We start from the raw sequence: 26,007 nt of genomic DNA, 5'->3' as shown, positions 1-26,007 counted from the left end.
TTGACAGAAAAGTTTGCTGACCCTTGTTCTATGTGATTGCCTTCCGTCGTCTGGGTGCCTCAGCAAGAGCTTGAATAACTGACCCTGAAAGACTCCCCCAAAGCCCTAAGGTATCACCTAATAAGAGGTGTAACAAGGGCAATTTTATGAGACCAGAGTTGCCAGGCCTGCATCTGCCATGGCCAGTCTGATGGAAGAACGAATCATCACTCTCCATGAATTAATGACTGTACTGCTGAAGACCATCCCTGGCTTGTTCCCACACCTCCATTTTCATACCTGGCTTTTGATCTGCTGCAAGCTGATGCCCTTTCTAACATTATGACTACTTTCTGCCACAAACAAAGCATCAACTGGTAAGAAAAAGTGCAACCATACCCTCTGGTTATTAATGTGATTTTTTTTTAATCCAAAATATTTAAAACCATAAAACTAAACCCAAAAAATGAGTGTTAAAAAATGAGATTCCCTAATATAACACTACAGACCTCCACTGGGGGGACTGGCATGTGGAAGACTATTGGGGTCCACATTGACAGATGACTGATTCAGATGATTCATGAACAATTTGAGTTTTCAGGGGTTAATAAAATATTTGAAGTTTGAGTTCAAACTTGAGACTATTTTAGAAAGCAAAACTATGGTATGAGAAGAACCACAATGGTATTTAAAAGATTACAGTCAACCAGCAATTCCACTCCTGGATATATATCCGAAAAAACAAAAACACTACTTCAAAAAGATACATGCACCCCAATATTCAGAGCAGCACTATTTACAATAACCATGACATGGAAACAACCCAAGTGCCCATCAACAGACAACTGGCTTAAGCAGACATGATATATATACAATGCAATACTGCTCAGCCATAAAAAACAATGAAATTTTGCCATTTGCAGCAACATGGATGGACTTGGAGGGCACTATGCTACGTGAAGTCAGACAGAGAAAGACAAATACTGTATGATATCACTTATATGTGGAATCTAAAAAATACAACAAACTAGTAAATAGAACAAAAAAGAAGCAGACTCACAGTAATAGAGAACAAACTAGTGGTTACCATGGGGTGGGGACAGGGAAATACAGGGGTGGGAGAATAGGAGATACAAACTACTGGGTATCAGGTAGACTCAAAGATGTATTGTACAATACGGGGAATATAGCCAATATTTTGTAGTAACTGTAAATGGAAAGTAACCTTTTAAAATTGTTTAAAAATAATTTTTTTAAATAAAATGATTATGGTCAAAAAAGTAGATAACATATTTATAAAAATTTGTAATGGAATTCTGTGACACAATTGTCCTTTCAGAAAAACAGCCAAGTCATGAAGAAGTGCAGTCCCTAAATCTGCGGGGAACTAAAGAGGAACTACAGCAAATGGAGAGACTGAAGGTAATCAAAACAAAGTAGGTGACAGCACCTGGGGATAATTTTACATATAATACCAGGTATCTCAAGAAAGGGGAAAAAGGCCGGAGGCAAGCTTTCCACCCACCACACTTCTTACTGAAAAACAAAACAACACAAACAAAATCATACGCAACATTCCACTGAGAAACAGCTTCATTTTCTGCTACCTTGGTTGAGGTGGGCTCTTCCTCTCTCACACCATTTCGCTAATCACCTGCAGTGTTCTTTCCAAAAGGGAAGCCCCACTTTTCTGTTCGGGATTCATGTGCCACCAGGCTGTGCCTGACACACAGGGTTCTGGCTCCTCAGGGCCCAGAAGAAGCTGAAGCTGATGGGGTAACAAAATCCACTGATGGAAACACAACCACTCATCAAGAGACAAAAGTCAAGACCCAGAGAGAAATCCGAGTTTTCGATTTAGCTGAAGCCGTGGCTCCATTCGGATCGCAGACTATCCACCTGATGGCCTGGAGCACGGCTTAGGAGCATGGCTAGATGCAACTTGCTCTTTACAGCCTGCGGACAGGCCTGCAGCAAAAGTGGCCCACGTCCCACATCATCCTACTATGGAAGAATACTACCTGGAATAAGTCAGGTTCTGCGAAAAGTCACCCCCCCACACACCTTTACCAAGCTATCCATACTCTACCTTGCAAGCAACAGGGTGCTTTCCCAGCGTTTTGCTGAAGTCTACCAGAGATTCAAAGGTCTTCTGGCTGGTCATTGGTGTTTTAATGACCTGGAAACGTAAAGCAGAGAAGAGTTATAATCAGAAAGTCAGCAAACAATCTCAACAGAACAGTTCAAGGAAGCACTGATCAAATATTGCCACACAGGTGGCAAAAATAATTTCAGTTTCAGATTAGGATTTCAAGCCAGAAACAAAACGTCCACTTTGAGATAGTGGACTACAGCAGAACACACAAAATCAAGGCTTAAAATATAAATGTGGGGACTTCCCTGGTGGTGCAGTGGTTAAGAATCACCTGCCAATGTAGGGGACATGGGTTCGAGCCCTGGTCTGGGAAGATCCCACATGCCACAGAGCAATTAAGACCGTGCGCCACAACTACTGAGCCTGCACTCTACAGCCCGTAAGCCACAACGACTGAGCCCGCGTGCTGCAACTGCTGAAGCCCACGGGCCTAGAGCCCGTGCTCCGCAACAAGAGAAGCCACCGCAATGAGAAGCCCGCACACCGCAACAAAGAGTAGCCCCTGCTCACCGCAACTAGAGAAAGCCCGAGCGCAGCAATGAAGACCCAACGGAGCCAAAAATAATAAATAAATATATTTTTTAAAAAACCATACAAGTGTGTGTGTGTGTGTGTGTGTGTGTGTGTGTGTGTGCAGGAGAGTTCTACAGGTTTTGTCACTGAGACAGACCTGGGTTCAAATACCAATCACACCACTTACTGGCTCTGTGACCCTGGGAATGTTTCTTGAAATTGAAATGACATTGAAATCACTCTACCTACCTCAAGGAGTTAAGGTGAGAATGGAATTAGATTAGGAAGTAAAGCATTAAGGGCAGCTCCTATGAGGGCTGAAGTGCTCAGTAAATGCTGGCTTTTATTAGCGTTTTACTTGCTACTGTTAATTATTTCAGGGAGGTAACTGGAAGTCTACTAGAGTGTAACAACTGCCCTTAAAGTACTCTGCATGAAGTCACACCTTCTCTTAGCATACAGATGAGAAGGAGCCTCAGGAAAACAGAGGTGCACTCAGGTCACCCAGGTCCTGTGGACTCTGAGATGAGTAATCCCCCCATTACTGAGCCCTCTCCCACACAGATGCCCCAAAGCCCAACAGCTCCCTTTGCCTCAGGACAGGCTCATCCCAGAGGAAGGCTTTCATAACCAGCAAACACCAGCCAATGGCTGGGGCCTGCCACCTGCCAGGCGCCCCAGGAAGGCCCCTAGCGGTCCTCCTGACCTTCTCTATGAGGTGCACTGCCAGAGTATGACTGCTACCCTCCTCACAGTGGCTGCTGGGCTCTACCGAAGTCAGCACCAAGGGTCACACCTGGCAGTCAACTCTCAGGCGTTGTCAGCAATTAGATTTCAGCAAATGGAGAGAGACCCAGATGAACTTAAACTTAAAAAAAATATATAAATTAAATATACAATTTAAATGCCAGTTAAGGGACTTCAACCAGAGTCAAAGCAAACAGGCTTGGCTTCTCCATCAGACCCTTTATATGAGCCTAGGCAAGTCAAATCAACCCTTTGTGCCTCACCTTTCTTATATGAAATTGGGATGATGACATTTGACACATCCTCCCTCTTTTAAGAGGGCTATATGGTGTAATGAGCTAGTGTCTGTGCAGGATGAAAAGCTCTATATAAATGAAGAGAATCATTATCATTCATGTTTTAATGTGATCACAGCTTGGGGTGTGGGACTACGTTATGGCACTAAGGGAAGTAAATGAGTGGAAACAGCAAAAAGCACCATGAAGATGGGGTTGAGGAATGGGATGAGATGGGCCAGAAACTGCTCTGCAGGCATCACAAATCAAACAGCAATAGGAGAATTATTCAAGAGGAGGTATAAAACCACCTCCATCAGAACCGTATAGATTGAGCTAGGACAAGGGCTGCTAATTATGGAGTTTAAAAAAATAATCTGTTGGCTTAAAGGAGTCAATAATATAGTTTTGTTTTGTTTTTTTAACAGGAAGGATGCATATTTACTCATTCGTTCAACAAATAGCAATGGGCTACATATATTCTGTTCCAACACAGGGTCTGAAAAAATATACATATACACACATAAATTGAGCCCAGCCCCAAGGAAAGAAGAGCCACTCAACTTACGGTTCATTGTGGTGCTTACCACCAGCAACACATACATGAATGCTCAAGTTAAAGAATAAAAGTTGCATAAAGAAGAGCATTTTTGGAAAACACTTTCTAGAAAATGTTAACACTTGCCAAGCATTAACTGTTAACAATTAAGGTGCCATATTTCCAAAGACACAGATGGACATTATCAGATAAATGCAGTTGAAAACAGTATTAGAGTTTGAAGTAAATCTACAAAATTTGTCTGTATCTTCGAAACACATTATGTGCATGATATGGTAACCGAAAAAGTAATTAGTCCCTAAGTACTGAAATGCTGAAAATTCCATTCCACTTCCTTGCTCTTTTTTGTATAAGGAGAAATGCTGTTTCTTCTAATTCCCTGTGCCCCTCCCTTTCATTCCTTAACTTCTTCAAAAACAGCCTTAGGGGTTGGCAGTAAATTGGAAGAAAATAAGAAGCAATGTTAGTGGAACAGATAATTCCTACTGCAAAATGGGTCAGAGTCGTCCTTGAAAGAGAACAGTAAGAAAACGTAGTCACCCTTAAACTAGATGCTAATACTTATGGGGGGAGGGGACACGGGAGGGGAAGGGGCCTGGACGAGAAGGCAGCAGTGGAGAAAAAGACCCCGCCGCGTGCCCAGGGAGCCCGGGCCAGCCTCCGGAGGCCTGCCTGGATCCACAGCCCCAAGCTTCGCGCATGGCAGTAACTCCGCAGCCTCAGCACAAATGCTACTTTAATAGCAGCTGCTCCTCAGATCCTGTAATGAGCCCCCCTATTAATGGCAAGTTGCCACATTTCAGGTGCAAATTATCTACAGTGACTCCACCTCCCTGGTACCTAAGACTCTAAGCAAGCAAGCAGAAGCAGCCCAAACAGGATCGCTGGCAGCCCTCCCTGGCCACTTTCCTCCACCTCCCAGGTTTGAGGTCGGGAGGTTCAAGGCTACTGGAAGCTGCTTTTTAATTTTTTTTTCAATGGTGTGCTAGTTTCTGCTGTATAACAAAGTGAATCAGCTTTACATATACATATATCCCCATATCCCCTCCCTCTTGCGTCTCCCTCCCCCCGACCCTCCCTATCCCACGCCTCTAGGTGGTCACAAAGCACCGAGCTGATCTCCCTGTGCTATGAGGCTGCTTCCCACTAGCTGCTTTAATAGGTCTGATTATAACACACGGGAGCTGTGCCTCCCCTGGTGACAATATCAAGGCCCCGTTACCTGGAGCTGAATTCACCCCGGGAACAGTGGTCAGGGCATATTACAGCGGCTCCTGTGGGAAACCAAGCTTCTAATAGAATTCCACATCCAGCCTAGACAAACTGACCTGGACAAGACAATATGAACATGGGTGGCTCTCCCCTCCGTGGTCTCATCAAGCTAGTGGTCTTTAGTGCTGCCTTCCCAGTCTGATGCCTCTCTCTACACTACCTATCAGCTACGGCACAAACAAGTAAGTGACATTCCACAAATTTAACAGCCCTCCTGGACATCACTGGTCAGAACACAGGGCTGCAAAGAAACAAAGCACAGGGGCCTTCCTAGATATTAGGTGCTGTTTCTTCCTTTGGCTCTGAAAGGAGAGTCTGGCCAGAGAAACCCAAGCACAAGGACAACCCTCCACCCTGCCACTAAAATCTATCCAGTGCAATCCCCAGTGGCAGGGAGGATGCGACTCACAGAAGCAGGGCTGAGGGCTGGCAGAGCAAAAGCACGCACGCACAAGTAGACACCCACTGACCTCCACAAGTTTCATCAGGGGCACTGGGTTGAAGAAATGGAGCCCGGCAAATCGGTCCTGTCTGGTGGTGGCATTGGCTATGCTTGTGATCTGCAAAGAGGAAGTGTTGCTGGCAAAGATTGTGTGTCTGTGGAGAGAAAGACAGTAGAGTATTGAAATGAGTCCCATCTTTGGAAACAGTCAGGACTCCTCTCAGGTGCAACACACAAGGTGACTGCTTACTGCCCAGGTCCTGTCCTTTCCTGACCCTAGAGGAAATCAGGGAAAAGACACAGCTTCACACAAGAGGCTGAAGTCAAGTGACCTGTTTCATTTAAATTTTGAAATTTTAAATTCAAAAGTTACCTGTTCCAAAAGCCTACGTATTCTTTACCAAACCTTCCTTAATTTTAGGGAGCAAAATTTCTCCTGGCTACTTACATTATTTAATTCACACAGTATGTGAGAAACAAAAGGAGGCAACAACGTCAGTCACAAGATGAAACTCCAAGTGAACAAAGACTAAGGAAAAACAGGATGCATCACAGACACTCAAAATAAGCAAAAAACTGTGAAGAAACACCTGAATCCTTAACAAGAAACATCTGACATAAACATGAACTACAATCTTTTCCCCTCAAGTGAAAAGCTTTACTTTTCCATTGACTGGGAATTCAAAGGAAAACAGAAAAAAACCAACATGGTCCAAAAGAAGTTTTAAGGTTATACTAGTAGACTTGGGGAAGGAAGGATACACGTATACACATGATAAACGTAGTTCAAGGCATTCTTATTATTATAAAATCTCCTTAAAAAAGCAGTACCATCTTCTTTTGAGTATATAAAATATTAAATTATTAATTTAAAAAATCCATACTGACTTAAACCCAATTTAATTTTTTAAGACCTCAGTAAAGTGGGGTGCCAAAGGCAGGACAGGCAAATATTTAAAGAGACAGGCAAGACTTACGAGCTTTCCTACAGCACCACCTCGTGGATAAACGTACACTAAATGGCCTAATGCTAACTACAACCACAGGGGCCTAGTCACTGTGCAGGAAGGGGAGTGGTTCCTTATGACCAGATTGGGGGTTCCTGCTTGCTCAAAAGGCAATACTACAATCTGCCTGAAATCAGGGGCAAGTGGGAAGGAGAAGGGAAGGGAGAAGAAACTAGTAATTTGGGAAGAGGAGAGAAGAGTGAGGTGAAAGCAGCTGGTGTGCTAGGTGGTGGCTACCAGAGGCTGAAGGAGGACCCTTCGTGTGCTCAGCCCAGGAAAGCACTTCACTTTTTTTTTTTTAAATTTTTGTTGGGGTATAGTTGATTTACAATGTTGTGTTAGTTTCAGGTGCACAGCAAAGTAAATCAGTCATACATATATGTATACCCACTCTTTTTTAGATTCTTTTCCCATATAGGCCATTACAGAGTACTGAGTAGAGTTCCCAGTGCTACACAGTAGGTCCTTATTAGTTTTCTATTTTATATATAGCAGTGTGTATGTGTCAGTCCCAATCTTCCAATTTATCCCTCCCTGCCCCTTACTCCCCCACCCCATAACCATAAGTGTATTTTCGACACCTGTAACTCTATTTCTGTTTTGTAGATAAGTTCATTTGTAGCCTTTTTTTAGATTCTACATATAAGTGGTATCATATTTGTCTTTCTCTGACTTCACTCAGTATGACAATCTCTAGGTCCATCCATGTTGTTGCAAATGGCATTATTTCATCCTTTTTTATGGCTGACTAATATTCCATTGTATATATGAACCACATCTTCTTTATCCATTCCTCTGTTGATGGGCATTCAGGTTGCTTCCATGTGTTGGCTATTGTGAATAGTGCTGCAATGAACATTGGGGTGCATGTATCTTTTTGAATTAAGGTTTTCTCTGGATATATGGCCAGGAGTGGGATTGCTGGATCATATGGTAGCTCTATTTTTAGTTTTTTAAGGAACCTCCATACTGTTCTCCATAGTGGCTGTACCAGTGTACATTCCCACCAGCAATGGAGGAGGGTTCCCTTTTCCCCACACCCTCTTGAGCATTTATTGTTTGTGGATTTTTTTGACGATGGTCATTCTGACCCGTGTGCGGTGATACCTCATTGTAGTTTTGATGTGCAATTCTCCAATAATTAGTGATGTTGAGCATCTTTTCATGCGCTTTTTAACCATCTGTATGTCTTCTCTGGAGAAATGTCTACTTAGATCTTCCACCCATTTTTTGACTGGGTTGGTATTTTTTTGATATTGAGCTGAATGAGCTGCTTGTATATTTTGGAGATTAATCCCTTGTCGGTTGCTTCATTTGCAAATATTTTTTCCCATTCTGAGGGTTGTCTTTTCATTTTGTTTACAGTTTCCTTCGCTGTGTAAAAGCTTTTAAGTTTCATCAGGTCCCATTTGTTTATTTTCGTTTTAATTTTCATTACTCTAGTAGGTGGACTGAAAAAGATCTTGCTGTGATTTATAGATCAATGGAACAGGATAGAAAGTCCAGAGATAAACTCATGTATCTGTGGTCATGTAATCTATGACAAAGGATGCAAGAATATACAGCAGAGAAAAGACAGTCTCTTTAATAAGTGGTGCTGGGAAAACTGGACAGCTACATGTAAAAGAATGAAATTAGACCACACCCCAGCAATCCCACTACTGGGCATATATATACCCAGAGAAAACCATAATTCAAAAAGACACATGCACCCCAATGTTCACTGCAGCACTATTTACAATAGCCAAGTCATGGAAGCAACCTAAATGCCCATCGACAGACAAATGGATAAAGAAGATGTGGTACACACAATGGAATATTACTCAGCCGTAAAAAGGAATGAAACTGGGTCATCTGTAGAGACGCGGACGGACCTAGAGACTGTCACACAGAGTGAAGTAAGTCAGAAAGAGAAAAACAAATATCGTGTATTAACACATATAAGTTGGTGGGGGTGGTGGGGTGGGGGTGGTGGTGTGATGAATTGGGAGATTGGGATTGACATGTATACACTGATGTGTATAAAATGGATGACTAATAAGAACCTGCTGTATAAAAATAAATAAAATTAAATAAAAGAAAATTATAAAGAAAATCAATATAAAGCAAGATGCTATTAAAAAAATAGATAAGAAGCTGCTGTATAAAAAAAAACCACAAAAAAATAAAGCAGATTCTCAATCTAGTCCATTAAAAAAAAAATAAAAGCACACAAAAATGACTGCAAATAAAAACCAAAACAATGAAATTAGAATACACCCTAACACCATACACAAAAATAAACTCAAAATGGATTAAAGACCTAAATGTAAGACTGGACACTATAAAACTCTTAGAGGAAAGCATAGGCAGAACACTCTCTGACATAAACAGCATTTCACTTTTACAGCACAAGAACACTGACCTTTCTCAAACAACTTCTAAGTTGGCCAACTTAAAGGCCAGCTGGAGGGGCTTGTCATTTCCAAAAAAAAAAAAAATACTTTTTTTAAGGTTTAAAATTCTAGTTTTCAAAGTTTCTTGCTTTTTGGTCTGGGGAAAATAATATAAATTATCCTGTCACATAATATAAACCATCCCCCATCACAGAAGGCAAGGAGACCCTCTGCAGTAACAAGGAGTGGCTGACATGCCCTGAAGCACAGCAGCAGGGTCTCCACAATCCAAGGCTGTGCTAGCAGGGGTTCCACACCACCCTTAAGAAAAGAAAGGGCTATCTCAAAGGTGAGGGTTACACACTCATCTTTGATGAGTGTGACATCTTTTTATAGGACATTTGAAGGGCAACTCATCTGCAAAAAGGGGAAACAAAGGCACACTGACTGGAGAGCACGTTTCGTCAAACAATGAAGTTACAGTCGGCCCTCAGGATCCACAGGTTCCGCCAACCCGGATCAAAAATATTCCCAAAAAAAAATTCCAAAAAGCAAAACTTGGACTTGCTTGTGATTTACATAGCATTTACATTGATGTGGACCATTTTTTAAAAAGTCTTTACTGAATTTATTACAATACTGCTTCTGCTGTTCATTTGTTTTGGTTTTTTTTGGTCCGTGAGGCACGTGGGATCTTAGCTCCCCGACCAGGGATCGAACCTGCACCCCCTGCACTGGAAGGCAAAGTCTTAACCACTGGACTGCCAGGGAAGTCTACATAGCATTTACATTGTATCAGATATTATAAGTAATCTAGAGATGATTTAAAGTATATGGGGGATTGTGTAGATTACATGCAAATACTACACCACTTTATGTAAGGGACTCGAGCATCCTCAGATTTTCGTATTCCCAGGGGGTCCTGGAACCAACCCCGACAGATACAGAAGGAAGACTGTACATCAGGGCCCAGTGCCGAGTGTCTCCAACCCAGGACATTCCCAGCACACGTATTACCAGAAGGAGAAAGATGTCTCCTGCCGACAGACCTCCACCGCCACCTCTCCCAATCGGCCAGGCTGGCTCTGCTACTAACAGTGTCTCACACTGCCTTCCTTCAACACAAACACGATGTATGCACATATTATCTTCCACAAAAAAGCACACTCTCACATTTTCCTTGAAACACTTGACTCTCTAGGACCATCTTTTGTTTTTCCCTTTCTGATATTCACGTACCAAAAAACTTTCGTCTTAAATGCACTAACAGAAAATCAACAGCACAAGCATGATGGTCACTGGCAACACCCCCAGGTGTGAAGAAGACTAGAGGGGGTGGTGGACTGTGGTGGAGGAGAGCCCATCGTGCTTTGTCAAAAGGGGGGAGCCAGGACTCAGCTGGGGTGGGCCATGGGCCCTAAGGAAGCTTTTCATCTGCATGTCTTATACTGCAGCTAGGGAATTTGTGCTCTCTTCCAGGATGCAACTGTTTTATCAGGGCTTCCAAGTGGATCTTTATCACTAGAATATATTTTCGTCTCCCATTATAAGGATCTAACTGCAAAACTAAGCAGTAAAGTATCTCAATCAAGCTGTTTTATCAATAAAAAAAACACAGCAACAACAATTCAGCAAACATTCAATAAAGGCGGTGATCTAAAATGAAGACGAGAGTGTGGAGAAGGATGGCTGGGGCCAGAAGCAAAGTCACATCTACGGCGTGCCTACTACGGGTCCTGTCATGTGTCACATCTGTTTTATGACATAAACTTAGGTGAAAGAGGCTAGTATAGTGCCTGACATACAGTAGCTCTCCGGAAATGTGAGCTGAGTTACACGAGTTTCCCAAACAACCCTGTGCAATAGGTACCACTACCCCTATTTCACGGACAGGGCAACTAGTCTTAGAGTTAGAACTGGGAAGGTCTTGGAAATTATTTACCCCTAACTCCTGAACTCAAATTACAGATGATAAAACTAAGGGCCAGAAGGGGTTCATGACTGTCCAAGGTCAGAGAGGGAAGTGGGGGGGGCCTGGCACCAGGCCCCAGGCCACCTGACTTTCCCCTAACAGTCCTTCCCTTACTCGACGCTGACAAAAGAGGGCAGTCAGACCCGTCACTGTCACGAGGGAATGACCAACGTTCCAATAAAGACCAAACTGCTTGACAATACTCCCTTTTCTGGGGGTGGGTGTTTTACTGACTCAGAGGGCTCCCCGCTGACTTGGGAGCCAACGCCCCTACCAAGACAGCCTTCTGTTTCTGTAGATGGTGCTGCAGCCCCTAAATGCCTATGTAAAGCACATGAGCATGCTGGTCAGCAGAGTGACACACAGGTGACAGAAACACAGGCCTCTTCTCTGTCAGGACAGGGCCTCTCCGGCCACCAGACCGTAGAGCTCTAAGGGCTGACAACCCAGCAGCCTGGTATGCAAGTGTTTCTCTTTAGCCGGTGCTCACTGGTGGCTGCCTAAGAATTACTGTTGTCATATAATCTTATTTGACTTTGAGTCCCAACCAAGAAGGGTGAAGCGTGGCCAGGCAAACCACAAGAAGAGCATGAATGAATACATCAGGTGTCAGTATCACCAAGAGCCACACGCAGAACTAGAGCTGCACATGTGCACAGCTTGCTGACACTGCACAGACGGCCCTGAGCCCGGCGGCCCTGTGCCTGACCTGCATGAGGCTGGCTCTCCTCTCCCACCCTTTGCCAGGAAGCTGGGTAAGAACTCAGTGCGCCTTAAAGGCTCCCAAGAGTGTTGTGATTTAACCCACAGAAAGCTCAAAGCAGGAGGGTCCTAGAAAACTGTGTAGACAGAGAAGCATTCCCTTCAATTACATCATTCTGTTGGTTCCACCCAAAAGAGGGGACACACCAAACTGCTCTGAGGTTGCTCAGCAGACATTTAAGGACATGTCCGAGTGCCTCCATCCTCTGGCCTGGGAGGGTCCAAGACAAAGATGCTGCAAGAGATGAAGGCCTGTCCCTGGATGGGCCCTCCATTTCACATGGGAAATTCCATCCTAATTTGGGGACAAGGATCAGATCAGGGCAGCCCAAGCCTCGGGAAGCAAACTGGGGGTGGAGGATGGAGAACAAAGGAAACAGTGTCAGCTCTTCTGGAAACAGCTGTAGGGTAATAAAAAGTCTTAGTGTCAGAAGACTCCTTCCCAGGAGAAAAGCCCAAGCGCCCAGGAGGAAGCCCCCAGACCCTACAAGATCTCCCAGAGATCACGTACTCGGCAGCAAACTTGTCCAGCCTCTTGAAGAGCTCGCTCTTCACCCTCAGATTCTCTACGATGGCCTCCACCACCAGGTCTGTGCTGTGGACCACGGATGCTGCATCCATGCTGGTCAATATGCTGCTCAGGGTCTTCTCCATGAACTCATCGCCAGCCTAATGCAGTGGAGTAAGAAGAGAACAGTCACTGGGCTCACTAGAAAATGGTGTGTGACTTGCTGCTAAGGCGAGAGTTGAGAGGAGGGCGAGGATACCCCAGACACAACCTGAATGTGTCCTGAAATTCTGAGAAATAAAACTCCCTGCGTTTCTTCTTAGGGCAGACAGCATGTCAATATACTCCTGGACACCAGGGCAAGAATCAGCCTGCGCACAATCCCAACCGCTGGTCAGCACACTGTCGCGTGTCAGTCAGCATCTTTCAAGCTCTCAGTCAGCTCTGCTCCAGTCGCTAAACTGTTTGTTCACAGCACCTGTGTTGGCCTGTTCTATCTGTTCCGAGTGAACAGCCAGCCAGCCATGTACTGTTCCATGACGGGCTTCTTGGAAGCCTGTAATTTGTCTTCCAGAAAAGGGTAAAGGCTGAGCTCAGCCCCAGCCATGAGTCTGAGAGGCGGTGCTGACTATATCCCTCTAGTAGGAGGCAGGGAAGAGCCCAGTAAGGGCAGGAGCGAGGAGTAAGAAAGCTGAACTCAGCACTCGCTCATCAAATAATGATCGCCCATCACGTGCCGGCAACGGGTGGTTCAAAAGCACGCCAGACACAGTCTCTGCTCTAAAAGAGCTCACAGTCCTGTCTTTTCCTCATCTGTGCCTCCAGGTTTCCACAAAGAGACCTCGGTTAGGGCAGAAGCAGACAGTGCCCCTATCAGCTGCCATTTTACTTCAAAATGTAATTTGCCCACGAGGATTCAAAATGGTCACTATCAACTAAAGGCATCCAAAGTCATCAGGAAATAAACAACTCTCAGAGCCGTTCAACAGAAATATAACGCAAGACGACAGGTGATTTAAAACAACTCTCAGAGCCGTTCAACAGAAATATAACGCAAGACGACAGGTGATTTAAAACAACTCTCAGAGCCGTTCAACAGAAATATAACGCAAGACGATAGGTGATTTAAAATGTCTACTGGTTGCACTTTAACAAGCGAAAAGAAACAGGTAAAATTAATTTTATTTAACCCCAATATTTCTCATGGACTATTTAGTGATCATGTTATTATACTGGCCTAAAGTTAGGCCTATTATACTGGCCTAAGGTTTCAATTCAAACAAATTGAAAAAGCAAGCAAAGGCGAGAACACCCTTACAAATGTGAAGTGGTCAGAGGACTGGTCTTGAGGACATGGACGACAAGAAATTACCTTGGGGTTTTCTGCAAACTTCTTCTTGGCCACTTTCCGAAGGCTTTCCTCAATTCCCTTTCTAGATTTTGCCAGGATGTCCTCTGTTTGGTCCACCAACACTACTGTGTGGCCAGTTGCTGCAGCAACCTGGAGCAAAAAAAAAAAAAGCAAGAAAACATAAAAGTTAAAAAAAAAAACAAAAACAGTAGATGGGAATTCCCTGGTGGTCCAGTGGTTAGGACTCGGCGCTTTCACCACTGGGGTGCAGGTTCAATCCCTGGTTGGGGAACTAAGATCCTGCAAGCCGTGTGGCGTGGCTCAAAACAAAAACAAAGAAACAGTAAAGTTTCATATTCTACATGAACTCTAACACCATTCTACTCAAAATACCGAATAAACATAATAAGCCAACAGTAATTAAACACACACTTCTTACTTCTTCCCAGGCACTGCTCTAAACCCTTAACACGATGACAATTCACCAAACAACCTTACAAGGTTAAGAAATGTGCCCACGGTCACACAATAGGTAGCCCGCAGAGCTGGGATCTGAATCAAGATTCTGAAGGCCACACTGTAACCACTACCCCGGGCTGCGCTGTCCAACACAGGAGCCACTAGCCACACAGGACTATTTAAATTAACTGAAATTAAGTAAAATTAAAAACTCAGCTCCTCAGTTGCACCAGTCCTATCCCAAGTGTTCAACAGCCCATTCACAGAGCACCTACTCCCTCCCCAACCACCTTGCTTCCTTAGAGCTGGCCCAGCTTGTGCAGACTGACCCGTGGCTCATCTCCGCTGCAGTCCTTAAGTCAGCAATGGGTAAGACTTTAACAATGGTGGCAAAAAGACTCATGTCCCCAAGGGCTAATTAGTGACAAGACTCCCAGGAAACTAGGTCTTGTCATCAACCAATTTAAAAGGAAAATTCCCCTCCCGTCCCCTTGCCCATCTTGGTTAAATCCTGAGGATACGTTTAGTGAAGCTGCCCCAAGTTCACATGGAGCCAGCCTAGTTGAGCCACAATCAATGACAAGTCAAGCCCTACCTACTTCATCACAGTTTGCCAACAGCTTTGGCAAAAACTGTGGAAAAGGTAGATACGTTTTTTATTTCACATTACAGGTAGGTGTTATACTCAGTTCAAGCCATAAGTAATAGGACACATATGGCCTAAAACAAACATCAATGATGCAAGATAACAGCACAACTGAGATGCCTCTCAGGGTCTGGAGAGACCCCACAGAACCACTGGCTTTGGAACGTCTGTGGACCAGTGGTACGTAAAAGAGGGGCAGGTTAGCAGAAACAAAGCTGCCCAGAGATGACAGTAAAGAGTAGTTCTAAACCACCATCATGATGTGATTCTGGAAACCAGGCAACTAAAAACTCAAAGTTGAAAACCAAAGAGGAATAGAAAGAAACAGAAGAGAAAAACGCAAAGGAAAAAAGGTTCATATCCCAAAGAAAGATTTCCAAGGAACACTTCTAAAAACGGTAAGACAGGTTTTAGATGGAAGTTAATTAACAACAGCGTCTCCCTGAGAACGCTGCACTTAGGACTGCGAGTCTGAGCCTGTGGGGCCTGTAGGCCGCATAAGCACCGCCAGCGCCCCAGAGACTGGAACTGAGAAAAGGAAACACTGCCAGGACCGGAAGGTCTGACAACCACAGCAGGGCAATGGGGGTAACGGAATGAGTTATCTTGACAGAAAAACAGAGGAAAGAAGCAAACTTGCCCTGTCGGCACAAACGCAGGCTGCAGGCAGCAGCAGGTCAAAGTAAAATAACACCCCGAAAGCTAAACACACATCAGTCCAGACCAGGTTTCTCCCTAAGTAACAACAGACCAAGGCCCATCTTGCCAACACCTCAAATCATTGGACACAAATCTGAACCTCCAATTCAATAAATTCAAACTAAAAAAGCAAGAGCAAGTTTAGAAACTGTGCAGGAAAGACCACACTCTGAGACTGTTATCTTTAGAAAGGCTCTTGGCTGGTGTCTGAAACATACATTTGGAGAGAGTTCCTGCTCGCAGTATCTAAACTGTGCAATAAGGTTTACACTCACAACTGCTTTCCTTCTGAGAGTCTGACATTCTGGTGCTTGCCAGAAAGAGGGTGCCTATGTGACCAGCCCCAATAAAAATCCTGGGCTCTGGGTCTCTAGTGAGCATCCCTAGTAGACAACATTTCACATGTGCTGTCACATCTTGCTGCTAGAGGAATTAAGTGTGTCCTGTTTGAGTTCACTGGGAGAGGACTTGAGAAGCTGGCACCTAATTTCCTCTAGACTTTGTCCCACACGCCTTTTCCCTTTGCTGGTTCTGTTCTATATCCTTTTCCTGTAATAAGTTATAGCCACCATGGTGATGACTGTATGCTGGTCCTGTAAGTAAATCACCAAACCTGGAGAAGCGGGGGGAATTTGGTGAGGAACCCTGACACAGAAAACTAAGAAAATATATCTCAAATTCCAGATGCAGTTGGTGATGAAACTGAACTGCTATGAGGCAGGCAGCACTGGGGGGCAACAGCTGAAGGGAGGTGTGATGACCACTGGTCAGGCACCTCGTCTGCAAGGTGGGGCAAGCAGAGGTGCTGGCTCGGGGACCTTCCCTTTTTGTCTTGGTTCCTCTGTCTGACAGTCCGTCTGGAATAACACAAGTGGTTTTCACCTTGCTCCTCTTAACCTCTGACCTAGGTCATCCTTTCAATAGGCCAGACAGGATTCCTCAGGTTCCCCCTTTTGCCCAGGTCCCAATCCACTCTCCCGCACTTCACCTCCAGCATCACTCGGGCTTTTTTGCTCCTCAAGGGGTTGGGGAGGAAAATTCAAGTACATTTGGAACAAGACAGTGCCAAAGCTGAAGGGAATAGAGACAAAGAAAGACAGCAAGGGACTTCCCTAGTGGTTCAGTGGTTAGGACTCCGCACTTCCACTGCAGGGGACACTGGTTTGATCCCTGGTCGGGGAACTAACATCCCAGAAGCTGCAACTGGCGACCAAAAAAAAAAAAAAAAGACAGCAAAGGCAGTGTCTTTCTTTAAAACTTTATAATCCCACTGAGAAAACATGAAGGAAAAAAAAACACTCAACAATACAAAGCTCCATATGTGGGATGTCAAAGAAAATTAAAACCACATGGTGAAGAATTCTGTCAGGTAACAGATCTCAGAAAGCTGGGTAAGAAGAGTACACCTGGAATGCACCATCTTCCCAAGGAACAAGGTATTAACCTTAAAGAGGTGGAGCAGAATAAGTGAAGGAGGTGGTATCATGCCATCTCTCTAGAAAGCCTCTTTCAGAGTTATTATAATCGTGTTTGTGACAGTCACAGGGCATTTTTGGTTATGTGGCAGATAAGCCATAACGCTATCCTTATGATTACTTTTTTTAAATTGCAAGCAGAACCAAACCTAGAGAGGAAGCAACCCTCAAAAATTCAAGTGAACCAAGAGAGACTTACAAAAACACTAAAATTCAACTGGGAAAAACCCTGGCCAAAAAGCATTTTCAGCCTAAATGCTGACTTTCCACTCCTATCCAAAGTCCTCTGATAAACACCGCCAGCTGCCCACCCACACTCCCCCACCCCAGTCCCCCGCCCCAGCCATAAGGAGACACCGGGCAATTCAGTCACTGCCTTGCTCATCCTGGCGTCTAAATGAGCACACTAGAGATGATACAGTATGTAGACAGCAGCCAAAACCAGCTATTAAATCAAGGCTCTCTAGGCAATGTTCCAGAAGAGCAAAGTGCACGTGTCAAATGACCCATGTCAAAGTTACTGAGGGTGTAAAATTTCTGTTTACTTTCTCATCTCAACCAGAAGATACAGGATGTGCAAGGAGGGGCCGAACCTCAGAGAGAAAGAAGACAGACCTTCCCAGTGTCACTGATCACATCCTCACTCTGCAAAACTTCCCTCAGCCCCACAGTGCCTCAGTGGTCTGAAAGAGGCTGCTCTTGTAGAAACTTTGCTCAATTTTTTTCCCTACCTCAACTGACTGCAGAATTTTCTACAATTTTGGGCTCTCCAAAATGCCTAAATGGTATTTCTGGTGTAGTAAGAAAGCAACAATTGTATACTCTAAATGGTTATCCGTTTAACAATTTCTACTTCAGCTTTTCTTACCTTGGTTAACTCATAAAGCTTCAAGAAAATACGAAGGAAATCTTATGGTAGAGTCATTCCACAAATATAGTTAGAGAAGGACATTCTGGTTTAAACCCAAAGTGGATATGGTTAGTGGGGAGTTCCCTGGCGGTCCAGTGGTTAGGACTTGACACTTTCACTGCCATAGCCTGGGTTCAATCCCTGGTCAGGAAACTAAGATCCCGCAAGCTGTGCGGCACAGCCAAAAAAAAAAAAAAAAACCCAAAATGGATTTGGTTCAGACTGAGTAGAGAAAATACGAGTGAAAGAGAAATTTACATTCTTGAAGTATTTTCCATCTCATGGTGAAGCTCTTGGCCGCATAGCAGTAAATTACCGTTACAGCACAGCTTCAAATGATTTCAAAGAAAGCAGTTATTTTCATCCTACCCACTGGCAGAGAGTAACCCAACCTAATGCTAAAGTTCCTTGCAATCATTTCTTGCAGACATACCCAAGAGACACAAGGTTGGCAGTATCTTGAGGGCAACTTCCTGTCCTATTCATCTTTGCAAACCCCAGTGCCTGGTCCATGGTGGGCACTCAATGTATATTTGTTGAATAAGTAAATGATCAAACTACATCTAGCCCACTGCCTGGTATGTATTAGATGCCTGATAACATTTCCACAGGATGAGTCTAATGTTCTTTGATTCTATTCATCTACTCCAAGTGGGGCTGATATTCCTCTCCTACTCTGTGTGTCTAAACGGGCTACCACTGGGATAGAGTCAGGATGCAGGCAGCCTGTCCCTTGGCCCCCTGCAATCCATGTCCAACCTGAAAGCTGCGTGACTCTCATCCCAGACTGGCTCAGTAAGCTGATGCAACCTTAAGCATGGCCAGCAGTCAGATCTTCATTCATGGCTTCAGCTACACGCGGGTCTGAAGGCAAAAACCAGAAAAAACAGAACAGGAAGCGCTGTGTTTTTCTTGGAAGCCAAGTAACTGTACTGGGGTATACAAACAATCTGGACAGCGGGGAAGCTGTCAAATAGCTTGCATGAAAAAAATGCAGATTATTAGGAAACGCTTTCCACCAAATGACCAGGGGCCACAGACGAGAACTTTGGCCTCTCAGAGGTGAGCACTTTTGCTCCCCCACGCCAACACCCGCACTCCCCTGGGGTGGAGGGCAAGCACCATTTAGAGTCCCGTGCTAAGCGCGGCTCTACGTGCGCTCCCTTTACTACTACTGCCTCCTCGTGGCTCAACACCGGGTCGCGGCTGCTCCAGGCCCTGGGACAAGGTGAGGAACAAAACAAATCCCCTGCTCTCAGAGAGCTTTCACTGCTCATAAATTACCCCGTTCGGTCTGCACAACAGCCTTTGGGGGAGGCACTGTAACAGTAAGCAAAGTCTGGATGCGATGGGGCTTTGACGCTAGGGCCGCCGGTATCCAAGCTCACGTGCCGGCTGTTCCTGACCCCGAAAGGCATGGCTGGGTCTGAGGGGAACAGTCTGAGACAGCTCTGAGCTGGGCAAGGGCCAGACTCTGGAGCCCGTCTGCCAACTGTGAGACAGAAAAATTCCTTAACCCCCAGAGGCTGTCTCCTCACCCATAAAAATGGGCAGCAGAGCTGTTGAGAGGATTAAAAGTTACTATACACTAGGGACTGTACCTAGCATATCACAACAGCTTAATGATTTTACTCTAGGCAGGCCCCTTCCTCCTTCTGCAAGGGTCCAAGGCCTAATGCTGGATCCAGGTACAGACTCCAAAGGTAAATTACTTTATTTTGCTTTTAAAATTACATCTTCTGATCTCACGACTTGTTCCCTTTTTGGTTTTCATTTTCAGGTTTCCTCTTCTGTGTCCTTCCATTTTTACAAACAGGCTAGGATCTCTCTTCATTTAAAAAGAATGTTTAGGGACTTCCCTGGTGGCGCAGTGGTTAGGAACCCTCCTGCCCAATGCAGGGGACACGGGTTCGATCCCTGGTCCGGGAAGATCCCACATGCCGCGGAGCAACTAAGCCCATGTACCACAACTACTGAGCCTGCGCTCTAGAGCCCGCGAGCCACAACTACTGAAGCCCGCGTGCCTAAAGCGTGAGCTCCACAAGAGAAACCACTGCAATGAGAAACCTGAGCACCACAACAAAGAGCATCCCCCGCTCAATGCAACTAGAGAAAGCCCGTGTGCAGCAATGAAGACCCAACACAACCAAATTAATTAATTAAAAAAATAAGAATGCTTAAAAAGCAGGGGGGACACCCACAAGCTTCCTTAGCCACCTGAAGCTGACCTTCGCTTCACCACGGAAGTCTTTCAATTACTGGGGGGGCACAGTGGTATGTGGAGCGTGAGTTCTAGAACTGGACTTTCTAGATTGAAACCCTGGCTTAGCCACTTACTGCATAACTTTGGACAAGTTATACAGCCTCTTTATCTATGATTTCCTGATCTGTGATAAGGAAAACAACAGTGCCCATTTCATAAGATTGTTGTGAAAATTAAAGAAGTTAAAGCGTTTAAAGTGTATAGACCAATGCCAAGCACAAAGAAGGTGCACAATGCTTGTTAGATGTCACTCTCGTCACTACACTTTGCACTCTCACTTTCCTCCCTGAGCCACGCAATTCCTAAACGCTAGCGGTGAGGCTTCCTCCATCACTACTGTGGTATGAATGTACAGATAACTTATCAATGGTCTTCTAAGTGCTAAAGCCAACGCCTGTTCTTTGGCTCCATATTCTACTTTTCCACAGCCCTACACACTGCCAGCTAAACCATCCTTTTAGAAACTCTCCAATTTCTTATCTCTATTTTTTATCTGTTCCTTTTAGCCATATTAATTCTCTCCATCTTCTCAGCTTTTGAACAGAGGTATCCTTCAAGGTTCTGCTGTCAGTATTCTTTTTCTCTGTCTTTATAGCCTTTCTTTCTGGAATCTTAATCATTCGCATAATTCCAGCTATGTATGAAACCAGCATATTCTGTCCTAAGCTACAGTCAACACCTTGACCCTAAAAACCAATTCTCCTTGACCTTCATTAATACTACCACTATCCTGAGGGTCACAATTTGCTGGACAACACTTTTTTCTTAACCTCAACCCTTACTTACGTCCAAAGAAATTATATCCACTATTCAAGGCCCATTTCAAAAGCTACCCTCTCCATGAAGCCCTTTTCCAAATGAATGTCTTCTTTCCTCTGTTTTGAAACCTTAGATCTAGACTTTTACTGCTGTTATTATGCTGCTTCACACCAAAGTCAGCTGTGTCATGTGGATCTTTGTCTAACGATCTCTGCTCTTGGATCTGAATCCCTTGATAGCAGACACTGATCTGGTCCCTGTGTGCCCCAGCACTCATCACTTGCACACGGTGGTTGTCCAATAAATAACTGCTCAATACCAGGTGCCTAGAGCACAGTGACCTGAGCCCGTGCTCTCCTCCGGCCACACACTTCTCCCTTACGCTGCTTCATGGCTCCACGACCCTGCCCTTAGGTTCCCTCCACCAGAAAGCACCTCTGCCTCACTGTTGCCTGGGGGACTCCAACTCGTCCTTCATGATCCAAGAGAGGCCCTCTCTCCTTTAATGAAAGCTTTCCCAACCTCTAGCAGAGGTGGTCACTCCTTTGTGCCTCCGATTTACAGATACAGCAGGTCTTTCCTGCAGGACTCCAAATACAGAAAGAAAATAGAGTGCGGAGCTGGTGAGAGCCACCAGCTACCAATGGCCACTCAGTTATGTAACGGTAGCCAGAACCCAGGATGTGAATACAACAGAGAAATCAAAACCAAATGGTCATAAACAATTTCATGTTGTAAAAAATCTCACAAATTTCAGAATAAAGGTCATAAACCAATGAGTATTTAGGAGAAATTCCAGATGTGAAAGATAAATTAGACATGGAAAAGCTGACCAACACCAACTCTTGATGATGACTCAAAATAATACCTAGAGACCTTTTCAAAAGAGCTGCTGTATCATCCACTTCTTCAGAGTCTGAAGCAGCTGTTACCACAAATCCCAACATAGGGTAGTTCTGGCACACTCCTAACTGCAATCCAGCCAAAATTTCCAGTAAATATAAATTTCATATACATATATGTGGTGCAATGTATACGTATGCCTTTTTATAACATGTACTTTTTTAATGTTCCTTTTCCCTCACCCTAAGAAGTTATATCTTATATGTAATGTTATATCTTAAGTGTCTAAAAGCCATATCTTAAGGTATTTAAACCACTAAAACTTTCATCTGTATCAGGTGACACCCCAGATATGATAAGCAGGCGATCTGTGCCTTTGTGACAATTAACTGTTCATACTTGTGCTCCTTCCTCTGGACAGTGAGCAATTCAAGAGCAGCAGCCACATGTTACCTTCAACTGCCCCAATGCCTGGCACAAAGGGACACAATATTCATGAAAAGAAGGCATGAATAATAGCTCTATTTTTTAAAAGTGTCAATTTGTAAATTATCTTAGGAATAAGTTCTCAAGAAATCATGACTGGTTTTGCTACTAGAAACTCTTTATAACAAATTTTACAAACCAAGTTATTTTAGAATTATGAAAAATCACACTCTTAGTTTGAAAAGGATAGGAAGAAAAAAAGAGTTAATAACTGGAGGCTTTAGTCAATTACCAAGTGAAAAAAATGCCTGGTATTTTGTGAGCAGTCCAACCGTTTTCTGGCACTGGTGGAGATGCCAGGCAAAAGGGGAACTGGAGGGCAACCGCCGTGTAATATGACCACCTCTATAATTTCAAAACTGGATTTATGCTTAATTTCCTCCAGCATGTCAATGTGTCCTGTACCATTTATCAAAGGGGCTGTGGGCACACACAGCCCCTTTGACGGACAGGATGTGTCCGTCCATCCTGTGAGGGACACGTGTGTGAGCCAGGTCAAGGATGACCACAGACATGTGACATAGGTTCCTCTTCAGGTTTCTCTTCAACGTATGTTTCTTCTCTATCACAGAAGGGAGAAAGTGAGGCACCTTAATTTCTCAACTACTGCAAGGTCAGAGATTGGCAAAAGTATTTACTGTTCAGCTTTATTAGCTACAGATGATCAAGATCCTCTACTTTTAGAGCAGGAAGATCAGTGTGGTGGCTTTCACACTTTTTAGCCATGAAATCCTTCCTCATAAGAATGTATACAGAAGAACAATACATAAAGCATGGGTCAGGGAAGAGGGGTTTGGGAACCACCAAGGAGATTCACTGAACTCCTAACCCTAAAGTCTATCAGAGCATAGTGTAAAAACCTCTGATCTATTCACATCTGTTAGGATGGCTATTATTTAAAAAACAAAAACAAAAACAAAACCATAAAATAAGTGTTAGCAAGGATATGGAGAAATTGGAACCCTTGCACACTGCTGACAGGTAAAACAGTACAGCCACTGTAGAATATGGTATGGCAGTTCCTCAAAAAATTAAAAATAATTACCATATTATCCAGCAATTCCACTTCTGGGTATATACCCAAAAGAAGTGAAGCAAGACTGTAACACAGTTACAACCGTAACACAGTTGTAGACCATGTTCATAGAAGCATTATTCACAATAACCAAAAGGTGGAAGCAGCCCAAGTGTCCATCAATGGATGAATGGAAAAACAAAAGGTAGTGTGGACATGCAATGGAATATGATGCCATTAAAAATATTCCAATGCAAAATTATTCCCTAAAAAGGAAAGAAATTCTGACACATGCTACAACACAAATGAACCTTTAAGATTTTTAGGTGAAATAAGGCAGTCACAAAAGGACAAATACTGTAGGATTCCTCCTATAGGTAGTATCTAGAACACAGTCAAATTCAGAGACCAAAAGTAAAGCAATGGCTGCCGGGGGCTGGGGGGAGGGGAGATGGGGAGTTATTACTTAACAGGCATGCACTTAAATGCCACTGAACTGTACATTTTTAAATGATCAAAATGGTGTCTTACTTTATGTATTTTTTACCACACACACACAAAACCTTTAATCCAACACAACACCTTCATTTTACTGAGAAAGAAACATTAACTAAAGCAAAAAAAGTATTCACCTAAGATCACATACAGGCACTAAAGTGTTCTATCCAAAACATAATTCTGTAAAAGGCACTTCTGTCTACATTACTAACTCCATTAAACTTTTCAGTGGCTCCCAAGACCACAGAATAAAAGTTCTTGCATATGACATGCAAGGCCCTCCAGGAAAGGGACCCACCTCCTCTCCAGACATGCTGTTCACCGTCGCCTGAGACTCTAAGACCACCACAAGGCTCATAGTTGCCCACACCTGCTACTACTGCCTCTCACCTCCAGGACTTTGTACTGCCCATGCCTCCTCCCCAACTTCCCCTCATTAACTAAGCCTGAGTATCACTTCCAGATACTAAGCACTTCCAGATGCTAAGCATCCCCACCCCAAGATTCTCTTCATCCCAGGCATGGCATCTGTGTTCCTGTAATACCCCTGCATACCCTTACCATCCACCCACCATGGTGTGTGATGACCATCCGTTTAAGTGCTGTCTCCCCGACTCCTGGATTCTGACTAAACATCATTCTATCTCTGTCGGCTGAATAGACCCTGCCTGGCTGGGGTGGGCCCTCAGGAAATGTTGACTGAACAAATACATCTGGTGGGAAAAGCCAAGATGAGATTAGGTCTCCTGAAGGTCCAAGGCTCTCTTCATAGGGTTGCTTAGGGCCTCCCCTCATAATGTGAAAATAACTATATTGGAGTTCCAGTTCATGACAGTACAGTAGGAAGATCCTGAACTCACGTCCTCCCATAGACACACTGAGTCTACAGCTACATATGGAACAATTTCCTCTTTTAAAAAACCTAAAGAGGGGCTGAGTGATGACTACACATCAGGCAAAAGAGAAGAAAACCACAAGGTGGGTAGGAGAGGCTGGGATACAATCTCATCATAAACCCCATGCAGGGAGGGACCTTGGAACCTGGAGCTTCTCCCTGAAGAGCAAGGGGCTTGCACCCACATCAGGCATCCCAACTTTTGGGTCATACACTTGAGATGACCCTCCAAAACTTCTGGCTTTGAAAACCAACAAGGTTCATGTCCCAAGACCCACAAGACTCTAGCAATCTGAGAAGCCACTCTTAAAGGGCTCACATGCTCAGGTTCACACACCCCAGGGCCCAGCTCAGAGGCAGCTGATCACACCAGACTTAAAATAAAGGAAGCTGACCTGCTATATTAAAGCGTCAGCCTGAAGGGCAGGCATCTAATTTCACACACACATCTAGAAGCCGGCTGTAACACTCTCCAGGTATGGAGACCGGTAGGCACCACCTCTGCGCTCTCCCTGTGCCATTCTCCAGAGCACCAGTGTCTCCTGGTGGGAAGCTTCTGCACGTGTCTGGTGCCCCAATTTTTGCGGCCGCTGCTAAGCAGTGCCTCTTGATTGCCTGCCTCTGGAGGCTAGGTGAGTTTGCATTCCTGGCCCCGTAGGACTGTAATAATTGGTGTCACCCAGAAAGGAGCTCATACCCATCTGGCACCCCAATTTTTGCTACTGCTGCCAGGGGACACCTCTACATCGCCTGGCTCTGGTGGTCAGCGGGGTTTATGTTCGTGGTTCCCACAGGACTGTAACCAACAGAGAAAGTTCTTAAAGGGCTACCAGAAAAGAGCTTATACACTCATCCGGTGCCCTAATTTCTGTGGCTGCCACTTAGGGAACACTTCCAGATTACCTGGCTCTGGTGGCCAGAGGGGCTTAATGCCTAAGGTTCCAAGGACTGTATGTATCTAATTACTTTTAAAAGCTGATGCCTGAGGGCCTGGCTTCCAGGTGGCCTGAATCTAGATGCTGAGATTCTTCCCTTTGGGACATTAACAGGACTTGGCACATCCTCAACTACAAAGAGCTGTTAAAAACATAACAGGGTACTTGGATAAGCACAGAGGTTGGAGACAATCAGGAGCTGAGGCA

General features: G+C 44.4%; 1 protein-coding gene across 2 annotated transcripts in view; it reads right to left on the bottom strand.

The window, feature by feature from the left end:
- HADH (hydroxyacyl-CoA dehydrogenase) overlaps nucleotides 1-26,007 on the bottom strand; it is a 47,484-nt gene that overhangs the window by 10,036 nt on the left and 11,441 nt on the right. For both annotated transcript variants that reach the window (XM_024741959.1, XM_024741958.1), the window contains exons 2-5: nucleotides 13,939-14,067; nucleotides 12,570-12,727; nucleotides 5,971-6,097; nucleotides 2,069-2,158 (exon numbers count right to left, since the gene is read on the bottom strand). In XM_024741959.1, coding sequence (XP_024597727.1) covers nucleotides 2,069-2,158; nucleotides 5,971-6,097; nucleotides 12,570-12,727; nucleotides 13,939-14,067 — 504 coding nt within the window. The remainder of the gene's footprint in view (nucleotides 1-2,068; nucleotides 2,159-5,970; nucleotides 6,098-12,569; nucleotides 12,728-13,938; nucleotides 14,068-26,007) is intronic.

This window comes from Neophocaena asiaeorientalis, unplaced genomic scaffold (assembly GCF_003031525.2).
Source record: "Neophocaena asiaeorientalis asiaeorientalis breed wild unplaced genomic scaffold, Neophocaena_asiaeorientalis_V1.1 scaffold534, whole genome shotgun sequence".
In the NCBI taxonomy this organism is placed as follows: domain Eukaryota; kingdom Metazoa; phylum Chordata; class Mammalia; order Artiodactyla; family Phocoenidae; genus Neophocaena; species Neophocaena asiaeorientalis.
This window is presented reverse-complemented; position numbering and strand designations above follow the sequence as displayed.